We start from the raw sequence: 18,630 nt of genomic DNA, 5'->3' as shown, positions 1-18,630 counted from the left end.
GCTATACTCCCTGTCAGCCATCTCTGGTAATGGCTCATGTAACAGTCCAAGTTCTCTCGTTAATTTCAATGGGATAGCTTTGGTCACGAGGATCCCTTCATTGGGTAACTGACGTATAATGGATTGCAAGCTTTTGAGACGATCTAGGTCTCTTCTTGGTACGATATACCTGAAGAGTCCTACGTGGTCTCAAAAGTTAGTAATCTTTTAATACATGCATTAGCCAATAAAGGTATTGTCTTTATACATAACCCTCTGTGACCTGTGGATGTCTGTTAATGCAACCAACAATTAGAAGAAGAATGTATTCTGCCTACACAGTCAGACTATGGAGATGTTTGAAGTTCAGGAGGACATGAGGGGAGTGAAGGGACTGTGGGACTGGAAAAGCGACACTAGGGAGGTATACAAACCTAAGAATAAGCTGAAATAATTAGATTTATCACTGGCTAGTCTGATGCACACAAATATTGCTGTTACAGCTCTATACATTGTACATGGGGTAGGGTTAAAAGTCAAACAAATGCCATTAACACATTAAACCACAAACTCTCTCTCTCTCTCTCTGAGAGCAGGGGCTCTGTCAGCGCTTACACCTTCCCAGGGGTGCGACAGTGCGCATGCGCGGAGTTTTAAAGAGGTGTGCTTCATGAGCATGCGCATTGTGAGTGTCTGACTACTGTTTAGAATGCAGTGCGTTCGGTGGATCGGTGCGAGAGTTGGGAGATTGGGGGTACCGGGAAGCAAACGGCAGGGAAGGAGCTACAGCAGCGGCCAGGTACTTAGAGCACGCTGTGGTTGATGACTTTAAGGAGATGGGCCGGCAAACGCCTGGAAATGTTGCAATAGCCGGGAATCGCCCCATGAACATGATCTGCACCCCGATTATTACTAAGTGTAACCCGTTACTAAACACTTAAGATCTGCGGCTGTTGCTACACGGAATCCAGATGATCGGAGAGTGTGTCGGGGTTTAAAGAGTTAAGATGCGTGTCGCTAGGCGCTTCAGATGGAGTTGGGTGTTCAGTCCGAGGGGGTCCGGCTTAGAAATGCAAACTCAACCCCTGGGGCACCTGATGATCCTTCATCTAGAGGGGATCACGTGATGATAGAAAAAGGGGTTCACAGGTCGCCCCTAACCTGCATTAGTTAGAAGGGACTAGTGACAGGTGGCAGGTTTCCAGTATCTGGGGACATGCAGGTTTATGCTTCACACGGCTCGGGGCAAAGGTTTCTAAGCAGCCGAGGCTCGTGTTTTCGGACTGTGACCCAGAGAAAGCCGAGGAATTCCATTCTTTTGGATTTATTGGGGTAGACGCGCCGGGGTCCGAGGATTTCTAAGAAGAGTCGGTTGGCCAGGCTGCTGAATCTACCCCGCAAATATGTGAATAATATTGTTAGTGCTCATTCAATCAGGCATGTTGGAAACTGTAGGAAATGTTCAGGACCGGTCCCGATTGTCTTCCCGAGAATTCATTAAATGCTTTAAAATGCCATTGCATTCAGTGTGGCATTAGGTCGGATCGTTAACCCCTTCCTCCATCTGTTTGCAGGGGTGGGCTAAGGCAGTGTTCTTCTATCTTTTATTTTCCCTAAGAATCGGTACAATGTTATCCCCATACCTGGTCGCTCGCAGGGTTTGCCCCGAGTCTCAGAGTTTTTTGTACCATTCTTAGGGTCTCGAAGTGACTTCTCCTTATTCTACACCGCTGTGATATTTAATACCCCCAAATGGTGGTTCTTTCTAGCGTACATTTAAATAGTAAGTCAGGATTTCCATGCGCTATTTGGGTATCAGTACATAGCACCTTCACGATGATCTATTAAAGGGTTAATATTTCAAGAGTCTTGAGGTCAGCTCATGCAGAAAGTTCCAATACTGTAAAGCCAAGCCAAGTAGTATGATTATTATAGCATAGAGCATATAATATCATAGATCCCTCACTCAACTCATCGCTGGTGTCATTGAAGCTTGAAGGACCCCAGTCTACCACTTATGAAGCCTGCTCCTTTTATCATTATAATGAATAGTTCCCCTGCTTATGAATAATATTAATTGGTAAACATACATAGTATAAAAAAATTCAGCTCAAATTATAAAAATGACCTGGTACTTCAGGACTACTAGAATTGTTTTATTTTGCTTTAAACTTGCATTTGGTAACTCATAGGGGACGTTTTGGCTTGGTTCTTAACGATTATTATTTGTAGTTTGTTATGAAGCTAACTCTGCTGTTTCAGGGCTTCTAAACAAAACTTCCTATTTCCATCGGTTTCAGGCAGATGCTCCTCGCCGTACACCTCTCTATGATTTTCACCGTGATCATGGTGGTAAAATGGTGGAGTTTGCCGGCTGGAGCCTTCCGGTGCAATACAAAGATAGTCACATCGCCTCTCACCTGCACACCCGCCAGCACTGCTCCTTGTTTGATGTCTCCCACATGCTTCAGGTAACTTTCTAGCAGGTAGACTTTAAGTCGCACATATGGACTTGGCTCAATGTATCGAGACACTTGGATAGTTTGACGACTTCCCAGGATTCCCACCAAACGGGCGATGGACGGGGCATCTGCTGGCACGGAAAGGGCTGAGCCGGACGCCGGGTTTTGACCTCAAAGTACGTAAAGTCCTTGCCTGCCAACACAAAATGCTGATCTCAAGGAGCAGATTGCCACCGGCTTGGACATCCCCAGCAGTCATGGAGAGTCAGATGATGGCCTTAGGTGGATTCTAACCGGCCCTGTTATACGTCATGCATTTCAGATCTCATGTTTCATTTTTTCTTCTAACTTTAAAAATGAATATTTGGAATGTAGATGTAAATACGGTTCTGGATATAGGTGTTCAGTTTGTATATAAAAACTCTCTTGTAACTTGCCGTGAATTCATAATAAACAGAAATCCCAATAGATGCTGAACGTTTACGTAGCGCGGTGTTTCCCAAACGCACGTTGCAGAAGTGTTCCTGTAATATAAAAGGCTCACTCAAGATCCATTTAGCTCAAGAACTTACTGTGTATCTGTCAATTTTAAATTCAAACTAAATCTGTTTTTAAATCTTTTGGACAGCCAGAATTTGTTGGTCTTTATATTTAATTAACTAAAAATTGTAGCTTTCAGGTTTTACCAGAAAACCCACGATCTGACATTAAGACTGGGAGTGGTTCTGATATCTGGTTAAAAGCTGCTAAGTCTGTGTGTCAAACTCTTCTCATCCGTTCTCTATTCATGTGATCTTTGTCGCCCGTCGGGCACCGTTTCACAATAATAATGGAGATTTTTCCTGCCTGTTTTTGACCTGCGCATTTTTAGCACTGGGTGGCAGTGCAACGATTCAGCGTTCAGCACATCTGCCGATCTCTCGTGCAGAGTTATATAATTCCAAAGAACAGGCATTTGACTATTAAGTCAGACCCCAACAAGTATAACAGAAGAGCTGCCAAATATTGTGAACGGGGCGCGGAACATGCGTTCCCAGGGTGCAGAACCCTACGAGGTTGTCCACCTTTTCCCAGAGCAGGAGATCTGCTCTCGCATACCTTGACACCAGTACTGACACGTATCCGACTACTGAAAATACATGTATAGCACTATGGATTCGTTCCTGGTAGGGGGGCAGTCCTGTAGAAGACCGAACAGATCACGTTATATTCCCAAGGAATAGCCTTTGTGTTTTGGCAGCTGGTTTTGGTCCATCTATCTCATGTACAGCCAGACCCTCTAGATTTTATTGATAATACTTACTGGACAACATGGACTTGTTTTTAGGGTATAATTTTTTGTGTCTATTTTACTTCCTATTAATATTAAATGTTTTATTTTTTCTGTTTTGTTTAAAAATGTTTGGTTTATTAAGACTAAAGCACAAGGTTTTGTTATTATAGATCATGCAACGTGACTCCCATTGCTTAAGGTCTTAAAGTTTATGAACTTATTCGTTTTTGTAATTTTTTTTGTGTGTTTTGTCATGTCGGGTACAGGCCTGTAACCAGTTGTGTCTTGTTTCTCTTGTTTCAGACCAAGGTACTCGGGAAGGATCGGATACCATTCATGGAGAGCCTGGTGGTGGGTGACATTGCTGAGCTGAAGGAGAACCAGGTTCGGAAACTGCTCTTTTAATTGCCCGGTTTGACCGCTTATAATTTGTTTTGCTGTTTTTGAGTTATACAAGAAAATACAATTGTGGTCAGAAGATTGCTGAAAAGACTTGGGTTTGCCACACCTGCATTAAAGGTTTAAATCAGTGGCCTCCAACATGTAGCTCCTGAGCTAGTGGTTGCACTTAATACTAAGGTGATTAATACTATTCACCTTTTGCATATATATGTCGCTACATCGTTCTCACTCTAGCGTTACTTTCGCCTCATCTCCAGGGCACACTATCTCTTTTCACTAACGAGAGCGGTGGCATCATTGATGACCTCATTGTTACCAACACCTCCGAGGGATACCTGTATGTTGTGTCTAATGCTGGCTGTGCAGAAAAGGACTCTGCACACATGCAGGTAAGTTGTTGTTTCTGAAATGTTATCTTGTTTCCTCCTTCTCACTTAATATCCAATTTTTTTCCACCAGTGTGACAACCACCCTAACTCAGGGCTGCCTTCAGAAACCCCTGGGCCCGGGACAAACCTAAAAACAGGGCTCCCCTCCCCATTCTCTTCCCGCTGCCCTGTCCCATGCCTTTCCGATTACCCAGCCTTGTATTAGCAATGGGATCACCAGGCTTTAAGATTGCAGAAGAGCCACCAGGCCACAATCCTCACATGGGCACAGGGAGGGATAGTGGGTCACGGTGGCCCAATCTCTAGTAGTGAGCCTTAGGGCCATTGAGAAGGCCAGTGACAGATTAGGGAGGCTGGGTCTTCATACTTGCCCAGACCCCATGCATGAGTACCGGCTGTACCCTCTGAAGGCTGCCCTGACCCTGGGTAAAGTTCCCTCCCAGTTGGACATGTTGGACTTTTCTGCAATTACTTTTTGTATAAATGCATGTAATGGTGCATAATATTTGATAAATATTGTATTATTTTGCAGCTGAAATATGCCCCCACACAGATGTGGTGTGTTATGCTACACATACACACACACGCTCACAGTAACACCATAGTGACACTCACACAGACTCTTTATAATATAGTTAAATATTTTCCTCTCACGTAGAGCAGTCCTGTCTTCGGTGCAGCTGGACGCCTAGAATGTAGATGTTGTCTCAAAAACATCTAGGTAATACTCTGTATCAAGAAGCAATATTATTTTATTATGTCCTGTCTACCCATTGTACAGCGCTTTGGAATATGAAGGTGCTATATAAAAAAAAAATAATAATTGGGGCTCTCTCCATAGGCCTTGATAGCATTCTCTCTCTCCCAAGATCCTCATGCTCCTCCGTATAGGCGCACTTCCAGGGCAAATCCTCACAGAATCAGTCTTCTCCAGAAACTAACATAGTTCAGTAGAATGTCTGTCTGTCCCAGGGAACGTCTATCCCAAAGACTGTGTGTCCTTCCTATGATACGCTTAGTCTGACCAGCCACCCTTTCTGGTTTTAGGATAAAGATGTGCTGTTTATTCAGTATGTCGTGGATTCAGGTTCCATACTCGCGCATTCTATAGCCCATATCTATCAACGGCTCCGATGTGACGCTTTCATTGTTGTGCATTGGATGTTTATAATGCAAATTAAGCCAGTAGGATAAATATTCATACATCTATAATGTAGATTTTATCCAATGATTATTTCTTACAAATAATATATATATAAAGTAATTTTTTTCTGTTCTTCTGTCCAGGGCAAACTGCAGGATTTTAAAGCAGCTGGCCGGGACGTGGCTTTGGAATTTATAGATTTCGCTCTGCTGGCTCTTCAAGGTAACTTCACAGGGGCAAAATATTGTGTATTTAACGTGCTTCTGTCATGAACTATCCATGAAATTTTATTTGTTAAACATGATAAATGGTAATTACGCTATGCACCTTTATAATGGATGCCGATGCCACATACCTAAAGAGCCGTAGTTGCCATTTTTCTTGTCTGTTTCTTTAAATTTGATCCCTTTCTAGGGAAAATGGGTTCCCTGAATTGTTGAATCTTATTTGTTCATTTCGGTCATTAGAGTGCATGTTCGAGAGTGACACGCAATTTCTTATTATTCCATAATATATGTGGATTTTAGGTCCTTCTTCAGCCCGAGTTCTCCAAGCTGGACTTAAGGATGACCTCTCCAAACTTCCATTTATGACCAGTGTGATCACAGATGTCTTTGGTGTCCCTCACTGTAGGGTGACGAGGTGTGGATACACAGGAGAAGATGGAGTGGAGGTACTCGTTTTTATCCTACCAAAGGTGGTGTCTATTTTACAGAATATCTCATACCTGAGAGGCATTTCATGAAAACAAAATGTCACCCAGTAACCTAAATCAGAAAATTGTACGCTCTAGCATTCCATACCCTTCTACCCAGACTCTAGAAAGAGTCTTTGGTCCAGTGACATAGTGACATTCGCTGAAATCAAGAGTTTTATGACCCAAATCTTAAGACTCTGGTATTTTTGGGTGCTTCTTCAGTACACTGGCTACTAATTGGATGAATTCATCTATTATTTTACTTAAAAATCAAGACATTTAGTGCATTAACCTGACCATTATCTCCACCCAGGTTGGTCTTTCATCTGCTAATAAGACATATCGAGCACATGTTTACGTTTGTAATATCACGGGACCTGGTCACCTTCTTAGTAGCCCTTCGCATCAAACACACATGGTGGGGAAAAAAGTAAAACTGAAGACCTTGTGGGCAGGTTTTGGGTGGGATGGGAGCATATTGACACGGACCCATTGTCACCCATGATCTTCACTGGAGTCTCCATTCTCTCAATGCCTTGTCTCCAGATTTCTGTGCCAGGGAACAGAGCGGTAGAGTTGGCAGACAGGCTCCTGCAGAATAGTGAAGTGAAGCTGGCAGGTTTGGCGGCACGGGACAGTCTGCGTTTGGAAGCTGGGCTCTGTTTGTATGGCAACGACATTGACGAAACCACCACTCCAGTTGAGGCAAGTCTAGTGTGGACACTTGGTAAGTGGGAACATTAGTTACTCAGACAACACCGTAACTCTATGTCAAGGGAAATTAAATATAGTGATTGTAATCGGTTTTGTTTCTAGAAGTTGTTTTTTGCCCATTGTGCCCACAGTGCTGCAAAATGTTATTGGGCCATATAACCCAATATTTAATAATTGTGATTAGATTTTTATGAAGTAAATTTTTCATTTGGAAAATGTAAAAGCAGAACATGCAATGCTTGGAACGCCATCTTCTGCTGAACCGAATTTCCCATGATTATTGTCTATCCTTTCAGTTGTATAACTGGTGGAACTTTCAGTGCCGTAACAACTGGGGAGCCTCTCATTGGGGGCATCTCTACTAAATGGTCAAAATGTCTATTTTATCCACCCTTGAGTTCACATCATCAGTGAATGTTCACAACATTACAGAACTGGTCTCCATCGCTCTTTTCTTCTCCAGGTAAACGACGGAGGGTTGCCATGGACTTTCCAGGAGCCTCGGTGATCGTACCTCAGATTAAGGGAAAAGTGAAGCGGAAGAGGGTTGGTTTGACCTCTACTGGACCCCCTGTACGGCAACACACACCTATACAGACCCCCGAAGGACGAGTTATTGGTAAGTTGTGTTACCTTCCAGTCAACTCAGCATTGCAAGCTGTATAATATAGAAACTATACCGCACAAGTTTTAACAAAGATACATTGTTTTCATTATATTATGTCTCCAGCCTGTATCCGAGCTACTCTCGAAGCTACCTTTTGTTGTAGTACACTGTCTGCTGCTTCCGATGAGCGTTTTTACAGTTTGCAATGTTCTTGCTCTGTATGTCTTATAATGCTGAGTTCCATTTCTATCCCAGGCGAAGTGACAAGCGGTTGTCCCTCCCCGTGCCTGAAGCTGAATGTAGCTATGGGGTACGTGGAGCCGGAATACATGAAAGCTGGCACGCCACTGCAGGTGGAGGTCAGGAAGAAGCTTGTGGACAGCACCGTCGGCAAAATGCCATTTGTGCCAACAAAATATTATATTTTGAAATGAAAACTAGAGACCGACATACTTTGTACCCGAAACCTCTTCTGGTGATTGCCAATAGCTCCCATCACCCTCAGCCACCTGTTTGCTGCTGGGGATGATGGCAGTTGTTGACAAACACATGGCTCAGATGTAGTTTGGCAGGTTTAGCAATATGAAACAGAAATTGCGTGTATATAGTACTACTTACCTAAATTAGGAACTGTACGAGAGTATCCATGTTCACGCTGTGAGTACTGATCTGTGCTCTTGTGTGACTGTGTATGTATCATTAGCGTGTCCTGCCACTGTCTACCAGTGTGGCAAATGGGGCAATAATCCAGTTAGTTGTTGTGGTTGGTGACATGGAAAGGAAGCCACCTCCTTTCTACCAGGTCTATCAAAACTCAGGCCCTCCCTGCGCTCAGGGAGAATTTTACACACCTGCCAAAAAACAAATCTCAGAACGCCGAGCTTCCTTCCCTTACCTGCAACCATTTAATGGGGAAATATACACTTCAATAAAAAAATGTAGTACGTCAAGTAGCGGATGATGGTGATTAGTAGAGTTGTTGTGAGTATAAACTTGCGTGCCACGGGCGGCTTGACTGATGGTGTAAGGAGCACCTTATTCACCATAATCGTACAAAAACGTACTCTAATCTTATATGAAACATACACGGTATATAAAATATACATCCCGTTGTGCTCAGTGGGCACCAGCCTTATTTGCTTTGTGGAGTCAAGCACTTACTCAAGCTTTATTAGGAAAGAAAACCTGTGGTCCAAAAACAGGAGGCAGTGCGGCTGGCGAGTGACGGCATATACTTCACATACTACATTTTCATTTCTGGAATATATATACTCTTTAGGTTATACTTTACTTTAAAAAAATGAATAAGATTCCAGCAATAAAAAAATAACCAATACATAGGTTAATTAATAAATACTCAGGATAATTAATTCAGAAAGTAAATAGAAGGGAGCCAATATGTAGAAGGAGCCCAATGTAGTCTGAGAAGTCTTGAATATTAGAGGTGAATTAACCAGAAATCTTTCCTATAATAAGGCTCAATTAACCAGATTAAGTGTATTTCAGGTAATTCTCACCTTTCCTTCATGTGTCTTTTTCTAGACTGGTTTACTTGTACTATGTAAAAGTTTTATAGCAAATTAAAAATGTACAATCTATGTTGGTGAGCGAGTTCTGGTTCTTTATAATAATAATTAAAACTTGCCTAAAATAGCATTTACACTATTTTGCATTACTCCTATTAATTACATACTCCAGCCATCATATGATACACTGCGGGGGGCCTTTACATTTTCGTTATGTTCCTGTTGCAAATACATGGGGGGATTCAGCAGAATGCCCCCTGCCCGTGGTATACTTATTGTTGGCTCCAGCACTGGATCGGGGAACGCTGCATGCGCATGAGCTGAAAGCACTCCTAATGCTTTCAATGAGAGATAAGAAGGGAGAGGGCTCGCTCAGGTGTCTTATTTTCCATTTTGAAAAATGCATATTAAATTGCTATAATATGCTTTCTTTATTGATGTGTCAGACACCCCCTTGTATTTTTGGGCTTGATTACATGCCCATGCAAACAATGTCCAGTAAGCTTTCTCCTTCACAAGACCCCCATACATATGAAGAGAGGATTTACTGTAATTTGTGAAGATACATTAAAAGAAGGCAAAAATAGGTCTTTCTGAATTTTATTGAACCACACAAGTACCTTTACAGCAATTACTGGCGACAGCCAGTGGTCTACCAGGGAATATTTTACATGTTTTAAGATTAATAGATCATTGATCTGGAGAAGAAAGCAAGGGGAAGAACAGCGAGAATGTTAAAACATGTTTAAGGGAATAAAACACAAAATTCTCTCAATGACAACTGTGAATTAGTTTGGAAATATAATGGCAGATGTTTCATTATTTGAAACTAAAGGTAGCAAGTTAAGGGATTCTGTCCAACGAAGGAAGATGTCCAAAGTTGTTTCAATATGGCAGATTTAAATGTAGATAAAGGTTAAAAGATCTGTTAAAACCTTAAAACAGGTTTAATATGAGCAAAACATTTAGCTTCAGATCCACAGCCATCCAAAAGCCAAGCAGCAGAGCAGTTGATGGTTTACCCTTCGCCTAGGCGGACCAAGTTCCTTGCAATTGAGACGAGATGTCATTTCACTGCAGACTCACAAATTATTCTACATTCAGCCCCTCGGTAATAAAGCAATGAGAGGCAAACATTGAAATAAAAGATTTTGCACAAAAAAAAACCCCATAAGCTAAAGATCATACAATCACTGGCCGCATACAATCAGCTCATTTACGAGCTCAGTGGTTATAAGGCATGGCGTCGGAGTCCTCTGAATACAGTATGCCAGTGGGAAATGTTACCTTAAAACACAATCATTGTACCCGTTCCTACAAAGACCTGCAACAAATAGATCCCCGGGTGCAGTGTCTTTACTAGAATAAGGTACCTTCGATGTCCAAGCTTGTGAGCAAAAAAATGTGAATTAAATAGGGGCTAAAACTCAGATTGGTTATATAGTTACATGTATACGATAACCACATCCAACACCATCAAATTTGCAAACTGATCATTTAGCGCATCTCAAACTTAAGCAAATATTTCAATAATATAAATATCAGATTTTGCGGCACAAACCCAGGATGTATCGCAGGAGCTTCCTTAATGCATGGTGAGATTAAAATGGATTGAGGGAGCCCTTTTTAACACTCATACAAGCGCATGCGCAGACGTACTGAGGTCCTCTCTGCAAGAACAACTGCATCAGCCAGGGCAGTTTGATTAACCCCTTAAGGACAATGGGCGGTCCCTAAACCCATTGAAAACAGCTCATTCCCCAGACCCCGTTTCCAGCGCACGATGCATTCACAGAGCAGACGGATAAAGAATCATTATCAGGGACGTAGCATTCTGTCTATACATTCTAGAGTTCTGGGTATACTGATGGGGAACTGTTGTTTTTTGGGATAAGTTATACTGTAATAAGGTAGTTAAAGAGCGATAGAGAGTGGTTATGCTGAGCTGAAACAAGATGAAAATGGACTTATTACACGTAGCAGCACAAAGACTCCTAGAGAGGCATATGGTAAAATACACATGGTTTGGAGGTGGCAAATCCATTTTTGTTCTGAAGTGGTACATTTTGATAACCATGTTCCATGGCGCTCATTCGCCAGCCCTCTCCGAACAAAGTGTTATCCAGTGATCAGGCTCTCGTGAGCCACGTGGAGGAGTGAGAGACTTGTGGTGGTCGTCTTCCGTTTAGCGTCTGCTCACAGCCCAAGGTCTGCCGGTACTTGCCTTCGTCAGTGCGGAGGAGCAGCGGGATCTGCTCCCGGGAGGTAATACGTCTTTACACAGTGCTGCCGGTCACCTGATGTCTCCCGGGGGCCGCGCTCTTTCATTCTCGGTGGGTTTTTAACGACTCCGTGCTTGAACTCTCCCTATGGGAAATCGGACACCACAATTAATCAATTTGTTGCAATACAATACAAACCAAACACTGTTCTTGTGTCTTATTATTACTTTGTACACTGTTTCTAGTTCTAAACTGTTTCAGCAGTTGCCACGTTGTGTTTTATACACAGCAGCTGGATTATCAGATTATACCAACAAAAAAACAACTTTGCTAATGCTGAATCTGAAGTATTGGGAGTTTTCTAAAGCAGATCCCAGACTCCTGAGAATCATCTAAAACAGTCTGGCCTCTTCTACCAGAACCCAATGAATACACCTAAAGGGTACACAAATCCGTCACTGCAGAAGCAAAGCTGTAAAGTGACATCACGGTGTAAATCAGGGCTCAACAAATCCCAGGCACCAGGTCGCCATGGCGACTGAGAATTCTTTCCTGGCGCCTAGGTCAGGGGCGGTCCGCGTGAGCAGCACGGTTTGTGCACACGGTGGTCTTACCACCTCACCTCACGGCCGCACCACACGAATGTTGGTCTGCCGGCCCACCGGGTGGGCTGGCAGACCAACGTTCACGTAGTGCGGCCGCGAGGTGAGGTGGTAAGACCGCCGCGTGCACACACAGTGCTGCTGCGTGGCAGTGCCTCAGTGAGGCTCTTCGACCCGCCCCTTTCAAGACGTGAAGCTCAAGGGGGCGGGGCTCACAGAAGAGTTCCTCGTGACAGGGAGAGCGGGAAAAAAAGTGAAAATGTAAGTATTTAAAAAAAATAGTTAGGGGTTCGACGAAAGCGGACCTATATTTAAGGGAGAGGGAATTCCCTTGGGAAATCATTAATTTTTGTTAGTTAAAAAAAAAAATCCTGGCTCCTAACTTTTTTAGCTGGCTCCCAGATTCAAAACAAATTTGTCAAGCCCTGGTGTAAATGTTATTCCCGAGTAAGCAGATGAGGCGTTAAGAAAACAATAACAAGGCAGACAGAAAACATAAAGTACAAAATACAGCAACATTCAATATGATATCCTTTACATTGGAAGACAACCCATAGTAATGTATGACAATTACATAAATATCTTTATTATATTATGAGTTTCTTTTGACATAAAAAATTAAATATATAAAACATATACATATACAAATATATAAAACATATACATAGCTTATGTAATAATAATCGGGTATATTATACAATGACATATAGCTACTTTTCCCTCGTGCAAATTGCACATACATTATACATTTTTTTTAAAGTTACATAAATATAATTTACATAGAAATGGCAAGTCCAGCGCTTACCACATGGGGAAATTCGAGGGGTATTCTGGGGTTCCTCCATTTTGCCCCCCCATACCTGTAAACATTAGAACAGATATTTATTACATACCAGGAACTCGTATTTAGTACATGTGCACGGATTAACAGACAAATAATTCCTAGAGCTCGGATTTACATATTATTATTATTTATTGTTTTATTTTATTATGTATTGTTTTATATAGCACCATCAAATTCCATAGCACTGACATACAATACCCAGTTTCACCTGTGCACAAGCACAGCTGTCGGCAACCTTGCAAACTGGCACAATAGCGGGCACATGTTTCGTACATTCCTGCTGGGACGGCCGGCAACTCAGTAACTACAGACATTTAGCAATATATTTGCTTTATGTGTTTTCTCTTTGTGGCATACGTGGCAAGGCGCGCATAACTATTTACTTTTGCTTCCCAAACTTGCTTTATCCGGAAAGAATCAGCATCCACCGAAAGAGAGGAACAACTTAATTACAAAACTATTATTTATTGTTTCTATAGCGCCATCACATGCAGTGGCACTGTACAACGGGTAACATATTGAGGTTATCCATAAAGGATAAGTAAAGAGCAAACTTAAATTTGGTCTGATCACCATAACAGCTGACGGGTTAACCCCGCGAATTATGGCAACCATACTTATATATATTTATATTACTTTATATATATTATATATTAGATTTATTTATATTACTCCATATAAATAACCCTGAATACTTCGACCGACACATCGATAAAGCAGAATATATTTACCTGGAAAAGGCATGATGTGGATTCTAAATGCAAAGTGGACGATTTGGAGGAAAGGGGAGTTTTAAGGATTACGTATCAAGTAAAAGCTGGCCAGACCTCACGGATGAAACTTAAATTTTTCTTACTGAAAGCGATATGTCGCAAGACAAACTTCCTTGATTTCATTATTATCCCTCTGACATGACAGCTGCTACAGCTCCCGACGAAACATTATGTTCCTTTAATGACTCACTGCTCTATTCTCGTGCAACTATATAAACCGGGCGTCTGTTATCTTCTAAACCAAAGCGCGATCGCCCTCAAAGGCTGTCGCTCCTCTCGTTTCCATTACTGGTCCGCACAGGGAGCGCTCAAAAAAAGAAACGAGCCCACACTGTCTTAATTCATATATATAATAGATATACATATATTATATATATAAATCAATAAACAAGAACCAGCAACTTTAACGGTTTGATTGTAATCGTGTGGGCCGGACCCTCTTTAGCTAAAGTATCGGTGTGTCTAAGTCTCTTCGTTCTAGTTTTGTTGACCCTATGAATGTAAGGACTGTCAGAAGCGCTGTGGAAACTGTTGTCGCTATATAAATAAAATATAATTATACTCTGAGTTTTCACAGTTCTTTTTATTGGCCAAGGTCACTAATAAGCTCAGTATGGATTGGAACTTCAGAGTCAGGAATGGTGAGAATGGGTGTCCAGCACTGGCTTGGGGTGGCAGCAGCCCTTCCGCGAAGCCGTGATGGGGAAGGTAAAGGCCGCAGTGACCACCGGTTCGCACCCTATATATAAGTCACAGCGCACATAAATCTCTTCCAAAATATTATATATAAAATAACACGCTCCGTTATGCTACCGCTATATACAAGAGAATGACTTCATGAAGTCCAGCAGCTGTCAGCGGACGTGCTGCAACTAACTGGCCGAGAACTATGGGAGTTGTGTTTTTGTGACAAGAGGTTACAATCCATGCCCTTGGTACACGATGAATCACATCGCTGGTATGATGCACACCAGATGGGTTTCGCACGATCCTGCTTCTGTCTGCCCGTGCAAAGTGCCGGACGTGCAGCAGTCGCATGCTATTTGTCGCTATGGTGATTGCTCCACAATTGGCAGCTTGCTCCACTCCTGCTCTTATTCTATATAGACCTAGTTACATATACAACTGTGTGGTGTGATGTGTGTAAGCGATTGCCCTCACCCTGCCGGTAGTAGATGTTGTTCACGGTAGGTCCATACCACTTCCAAGCCAGCTGTATAGCAGTGACACTCAGGACTATCCAGCCCAGAAGTACTTTGAAGATCGTAGCCCTCATATCATTGCTCTCCCATTCTTTAGTAAACTCGGTGCTCAGGGCCAGCAGGTACCCAAAAACCTGAGTCACGAGCTCAGAATCCCAGGCCTCCGCCATCCTAAAGTCAGCCCGGTTGCAGCGGCACCATCCTTCAGGGACACTACCGGCAAGCGGCCATCTTGGGAGAGGCAAGCATTCCGCAGATTCAACACACAATACGTAGCCGGGCAAATAAATAAAAATAAAGATCAGCGACCCGAAGAATTCGCACAACGCTTTAGGACAACAGCCCAATCTATTGCTTTGAACTGCGCTACGATAACGTTATCCGAGAGAGGGCGCCACACGCAGGAATCGATTAATGCGAATCAGCAGAACGAAGCAAACCACGCCCACAAAGCTAGTGTTACCATTTCAGTTGACTGATGGGGTGTGGTTTCCAAAGGCCATAAAGTTCTAAACAGCAGAGAGAATCTTAAGTTATGACACTTGGAACATTACAATAGGGTGCCCGCATTTAGCTATTTTACCAATGGCACCCTTCATATGCCCTCATAAAGCATGTGATAGCCGAGAGCACAGATGGCTGCCTTACAAACGCTTGGGCATTTGCCCCTTTTCCCACCTCCCAGCATACCTGGAAACTTACTGGCTACCTGGAGTCCCTGGTTAGGAGGTCCCGCAGACACGGGTGGGCCGTTATGGGACACACTCTATTGTTGGAGGGGAAGTGGGCAGGGTGTGCTGCAATACCGCTCCCGCCTCCCAGAGTTTCCCTGTAGTGACCCGAAGACTCAGAGAAGCAGCTCGTCACCCGGAGCCTCCTGGGAAAACCCAGAGAGTTCCCAGGAATGCCTCCCAGCTACTCTCATGTTCGTATGAACGCGTCTCTTTGCCCGTGATGCGCTTACTGCCAGTCACTCACTGCTCTAACTATGGCTTGACAAATGCATATTGCAGGTCAAAACTTAACTCTTACTGGCTAGCTAGATACATACAACATTTTACAGACGCACAAGAGGGCACTAGGAAAAGAGGGCCCTGTTCGCAAGTTTATTCATAAAAATGATCTCGCTTATAAAGTGCCAGGGAGAATCACAGAGCCCAAAGACAATGGGATTTACGTATGAAAAATAAGGAAAGTCATTCCAAAATTCTGTATTGCTGGGGCAATAAGGACGTGGATCTCGTTACCTTTTTTCAGTGGCCACCAAAGCAACCACATTCTTGGTCTGGTGGCTACCCATACGTAGATCAGCAATTGAGCATACATTCATACATCAACATTCACGCTATCACCATACGTGGGAACTGTGTGGGTAAAAACCTGTCTCTGGGACAGTTTCTTCTTTCTCTGGGAAGGGGAGCTGCCATGACCACTGACAATCCACATTCCACCCACTCCCTGCCCACTTTCTCCTGATCCCCACTCATATTGCCTTCCTCAATGGGAACTGGGGGCTAGCCCCACCCTATGCACAGCTAGCCCTGCCCCCACAAAAAGCCTCTTCCCCAACGGATGCAGAGCTCCAGGTTGTTTACCCTAAGGAGCCCAGGTACGGCTCATACAGCATAGCCTGCGATAGGGCCAGGGCCGGCCCAATAGACTGGGGCAATTGCCCCAGGCGGCACTTTAGAAGGGGCGGCACTTTGCCGCCCCAAGCGCTTTTTTTTTTTTTTTTTTTTTTTTTGAAGCGGAGGAGAGAGAGGGGCACCGAGTGGTTTTCGCTTACCCGCTCGGCGCCCCTCTCTCTCTCTCTCTCCTCTGCGGCGAGTCTCCCTGTTCGGTCCCGGTGCCGGCTTGTAATGCAGAGCGCCGGAAGTGACGTCAATTTCCGGCGCTCAGCATTACAAGCCGGCACCGTGGCAGAGCAGGGAGACTGTTTAAAGGTAAGTACCGGGGGGTGGATCGTATGGCGTCGGCGAAGTTTAAAAAAAAAAAACGTTTAAACTTCGCCCCAGGCGGCGTTAAGTCTTCGGCCGGCCCTGGATAGGGCACACATATTTCCTCCAGGGCTCTCTATCAGAATGAGACAGTTACCCCTACTACAATCACACCCTTCCCCAAGCGCTTCTTCTCCTTCTGCCCCCACAACACACAACCTTCTAATAAAATGTTAACAGGGCTGTCTTCTCCTGCTGTGTAACTGTATCATAATATTTTATCAATTTTGTACACTGCCATTTTAATGCAGGGCTCAACAGGTGCCAGGTCACCATGGCGACTAGAAACCACTTCCTGGTGCCCAGGGTTTTGCAGGGCTGCCATCATGGATCCCATAAGTGCCATAAGGTGCTCAACGGGGTCACATTATGCACGCTACGTGACCCCACATCACTTGCTTCACCGCACACCTATAGGAAAGCATAGTATTCCGGATTTGCAGTGGCAGAAGGTAGGCAGTGGCATGTGAGAATGGTGTACGTGTGTGTATATGTATAGTGCTGAATTCAGTGTGTGTATACCGTAGTATATGTGTGTAAATGTATAGTGTTAGAGTCAGTGCGTGTATGTCCATTGTGTTAAAGAGTGTTTATTTCTGAATACCGTATGTATAGTGTTAGCCAGCATATATGTATGTGTATAAGAGTGTGTGTATTAGTGTACGGCGTTAGCATGTGTGTACATGAGAGTTAGTGATCGTAAGAAATGTATGGCAAGGCTCGACAAACCCTAGGTGCCAAGTTGGGTAATATATGAAAATAAAAACATGACTGGGGATAAAAAAAAAAATGGGTCATAATGTAAGCAAATGTGCCAGAGATCCCTTGGCTCTCGAGGGGCCCATAGGTCAGGGCTGCCATTCACCTATAGCGCTATAATGTGCATATGAGGAAATCAATGCCAGATTAAATGCATACACACCATAATGCATGGGAAAGCTTCATAGATGACGATCAGCAATACATATATTGCAACGGCCAATACAGTAACCCAAATCACCTCTATATCCACCTAGTCACAGGTAACCAGTCCTAGTACCAAACAATTATTACTAACAGTGCTTACATCACTGCATTAACCTACTGTATACACCCATCAACGTAAAGAAAGAACAAAGCATTCAATTTGCTTTATATCGCTATATGAAAATATTTTATTAAAAAACCCTTATAATACAGCTCTTAATATAACAGAAATATTTATTGAACCGAAAAATCGAATTTTAATTACAATTAAGTTCACGAAACAAAACAATCCAATTGCACAACAAACAAAATCCGTCCTTTACACTACTACTTCCTCCACCTCCCACTCTAACAATGAGCGCAAATAGCAACAACAGTATTTATACCACCCTGATCCCAACGTCCGGGAATGCCCGGCCCCTGGTTCTTCTTATTGGTCCAACGCAAGAAGACTCCACCTACTATTTCCTTCACCCCCCCACATAGCCAAGCGATATTAATATACGGGTTGGGACACGTTATATTTGAACGTTGCACAGTTGAAAAAAGTAGGCTTGTTCATCCGTTATCCCCCCAAACACATTCAGTTCATTGGAATATTCCGTTTGCTCGTGACCTAGGTAGTTGAGCGCCAACTGTCTCTCACTCCGCCCAAAATGTAATCACTGTGCGTGCGCATTGGAAATTTCTTTCCTCGTGCCCGCGCCTTACGTCCTCACGCAATCCCACAATTACCCATATTCGTCTAAACATTAGAGTTCTAAGCAGTAGAGTGTCATCTGGAAATTAACGTCTTTTTTCTAAAAATACGTTTCCGTCATTAGCATATAA

The 18,630-nt window shown here is 43.3% G+C and overlaps 2 protein-coding genes across 2 annotated transcripts; one reads left to right on the top strand and one right to left on the bottom strand.

The window, feature by feature from the left end:
* The first annotated feature begins 657 nt into the window (after window positions 1-657).
* AMT (aminomethyltransferase) lies at window positions 658-8,312 on the top strand. The gene is made up of 9 exons (XM_053469428.1): window positions 658-778; window positions 2,280-2,450; window positions 4,018-4,098; window positions 4,374-4,505; window positions 5,793-5,871; window positions 6,177-6,322; window positions 6,893-7,073; window positions 7,524-7,679; window positions 7,923-8,312. Exons 1-9 carry the CDS (start codon window positions 689-691, stop codon window positions 8,099-8,101), a joined length of 1,215 nt encoding a protein of 404 aa, XP_053325403.1. The 5' UTR covers window positions 658-688; the 3' UTR covers window positions 8,102-8,312.
* A 2,635-nt stretch (window positions 8,313-10,947) lies between these two features.
* Window positions 10,948-15,124, bottom strand: TCTA (T cell leukemia translocation altered). The gene is made up of 3 exons (XM_053469436.1): window positions 14,796-15,124; window positions 12,823-12,877; window positions 10,948-11,560 (listed from the first exon to the last, which is right to left on the bottom strand). Exons 1-3 carry the CDS (start codon window positions 15,004-15,006, stop codon window positions 11,518-11,520), a joined length of 309 nt encoding a protein of 102 aa, XP_053325411.1. The 5' UTR covers window positions 15,007-15,124; the 3' UTR covers window positions 10,948-11,517.
* Window positions 15,125-18,630: the final 3,506 nt, after the last annotated feature.

Source organism: Spea bombifrons, chromosome 6 (assembly GCF_027358695.1).
Source record: "Spea bombifrons isolate aSpeBom1 chromosome 6, aSpeBom1.2.pri, whole genome shotgun sequence".
In the NCBI taxonomy this organism is placed as follows: domain Eukaryota; kingdom Metazoa; phylum Chordata; class Amphibia; order Anura; family Pelobatidae; genus Spea; species Spea bombifrons.
The sequence above is the reverse complement of the archived record's forward strand: the minus strand, read 5'-3'. Positions and strand labels throughout refer to the sequence as shown.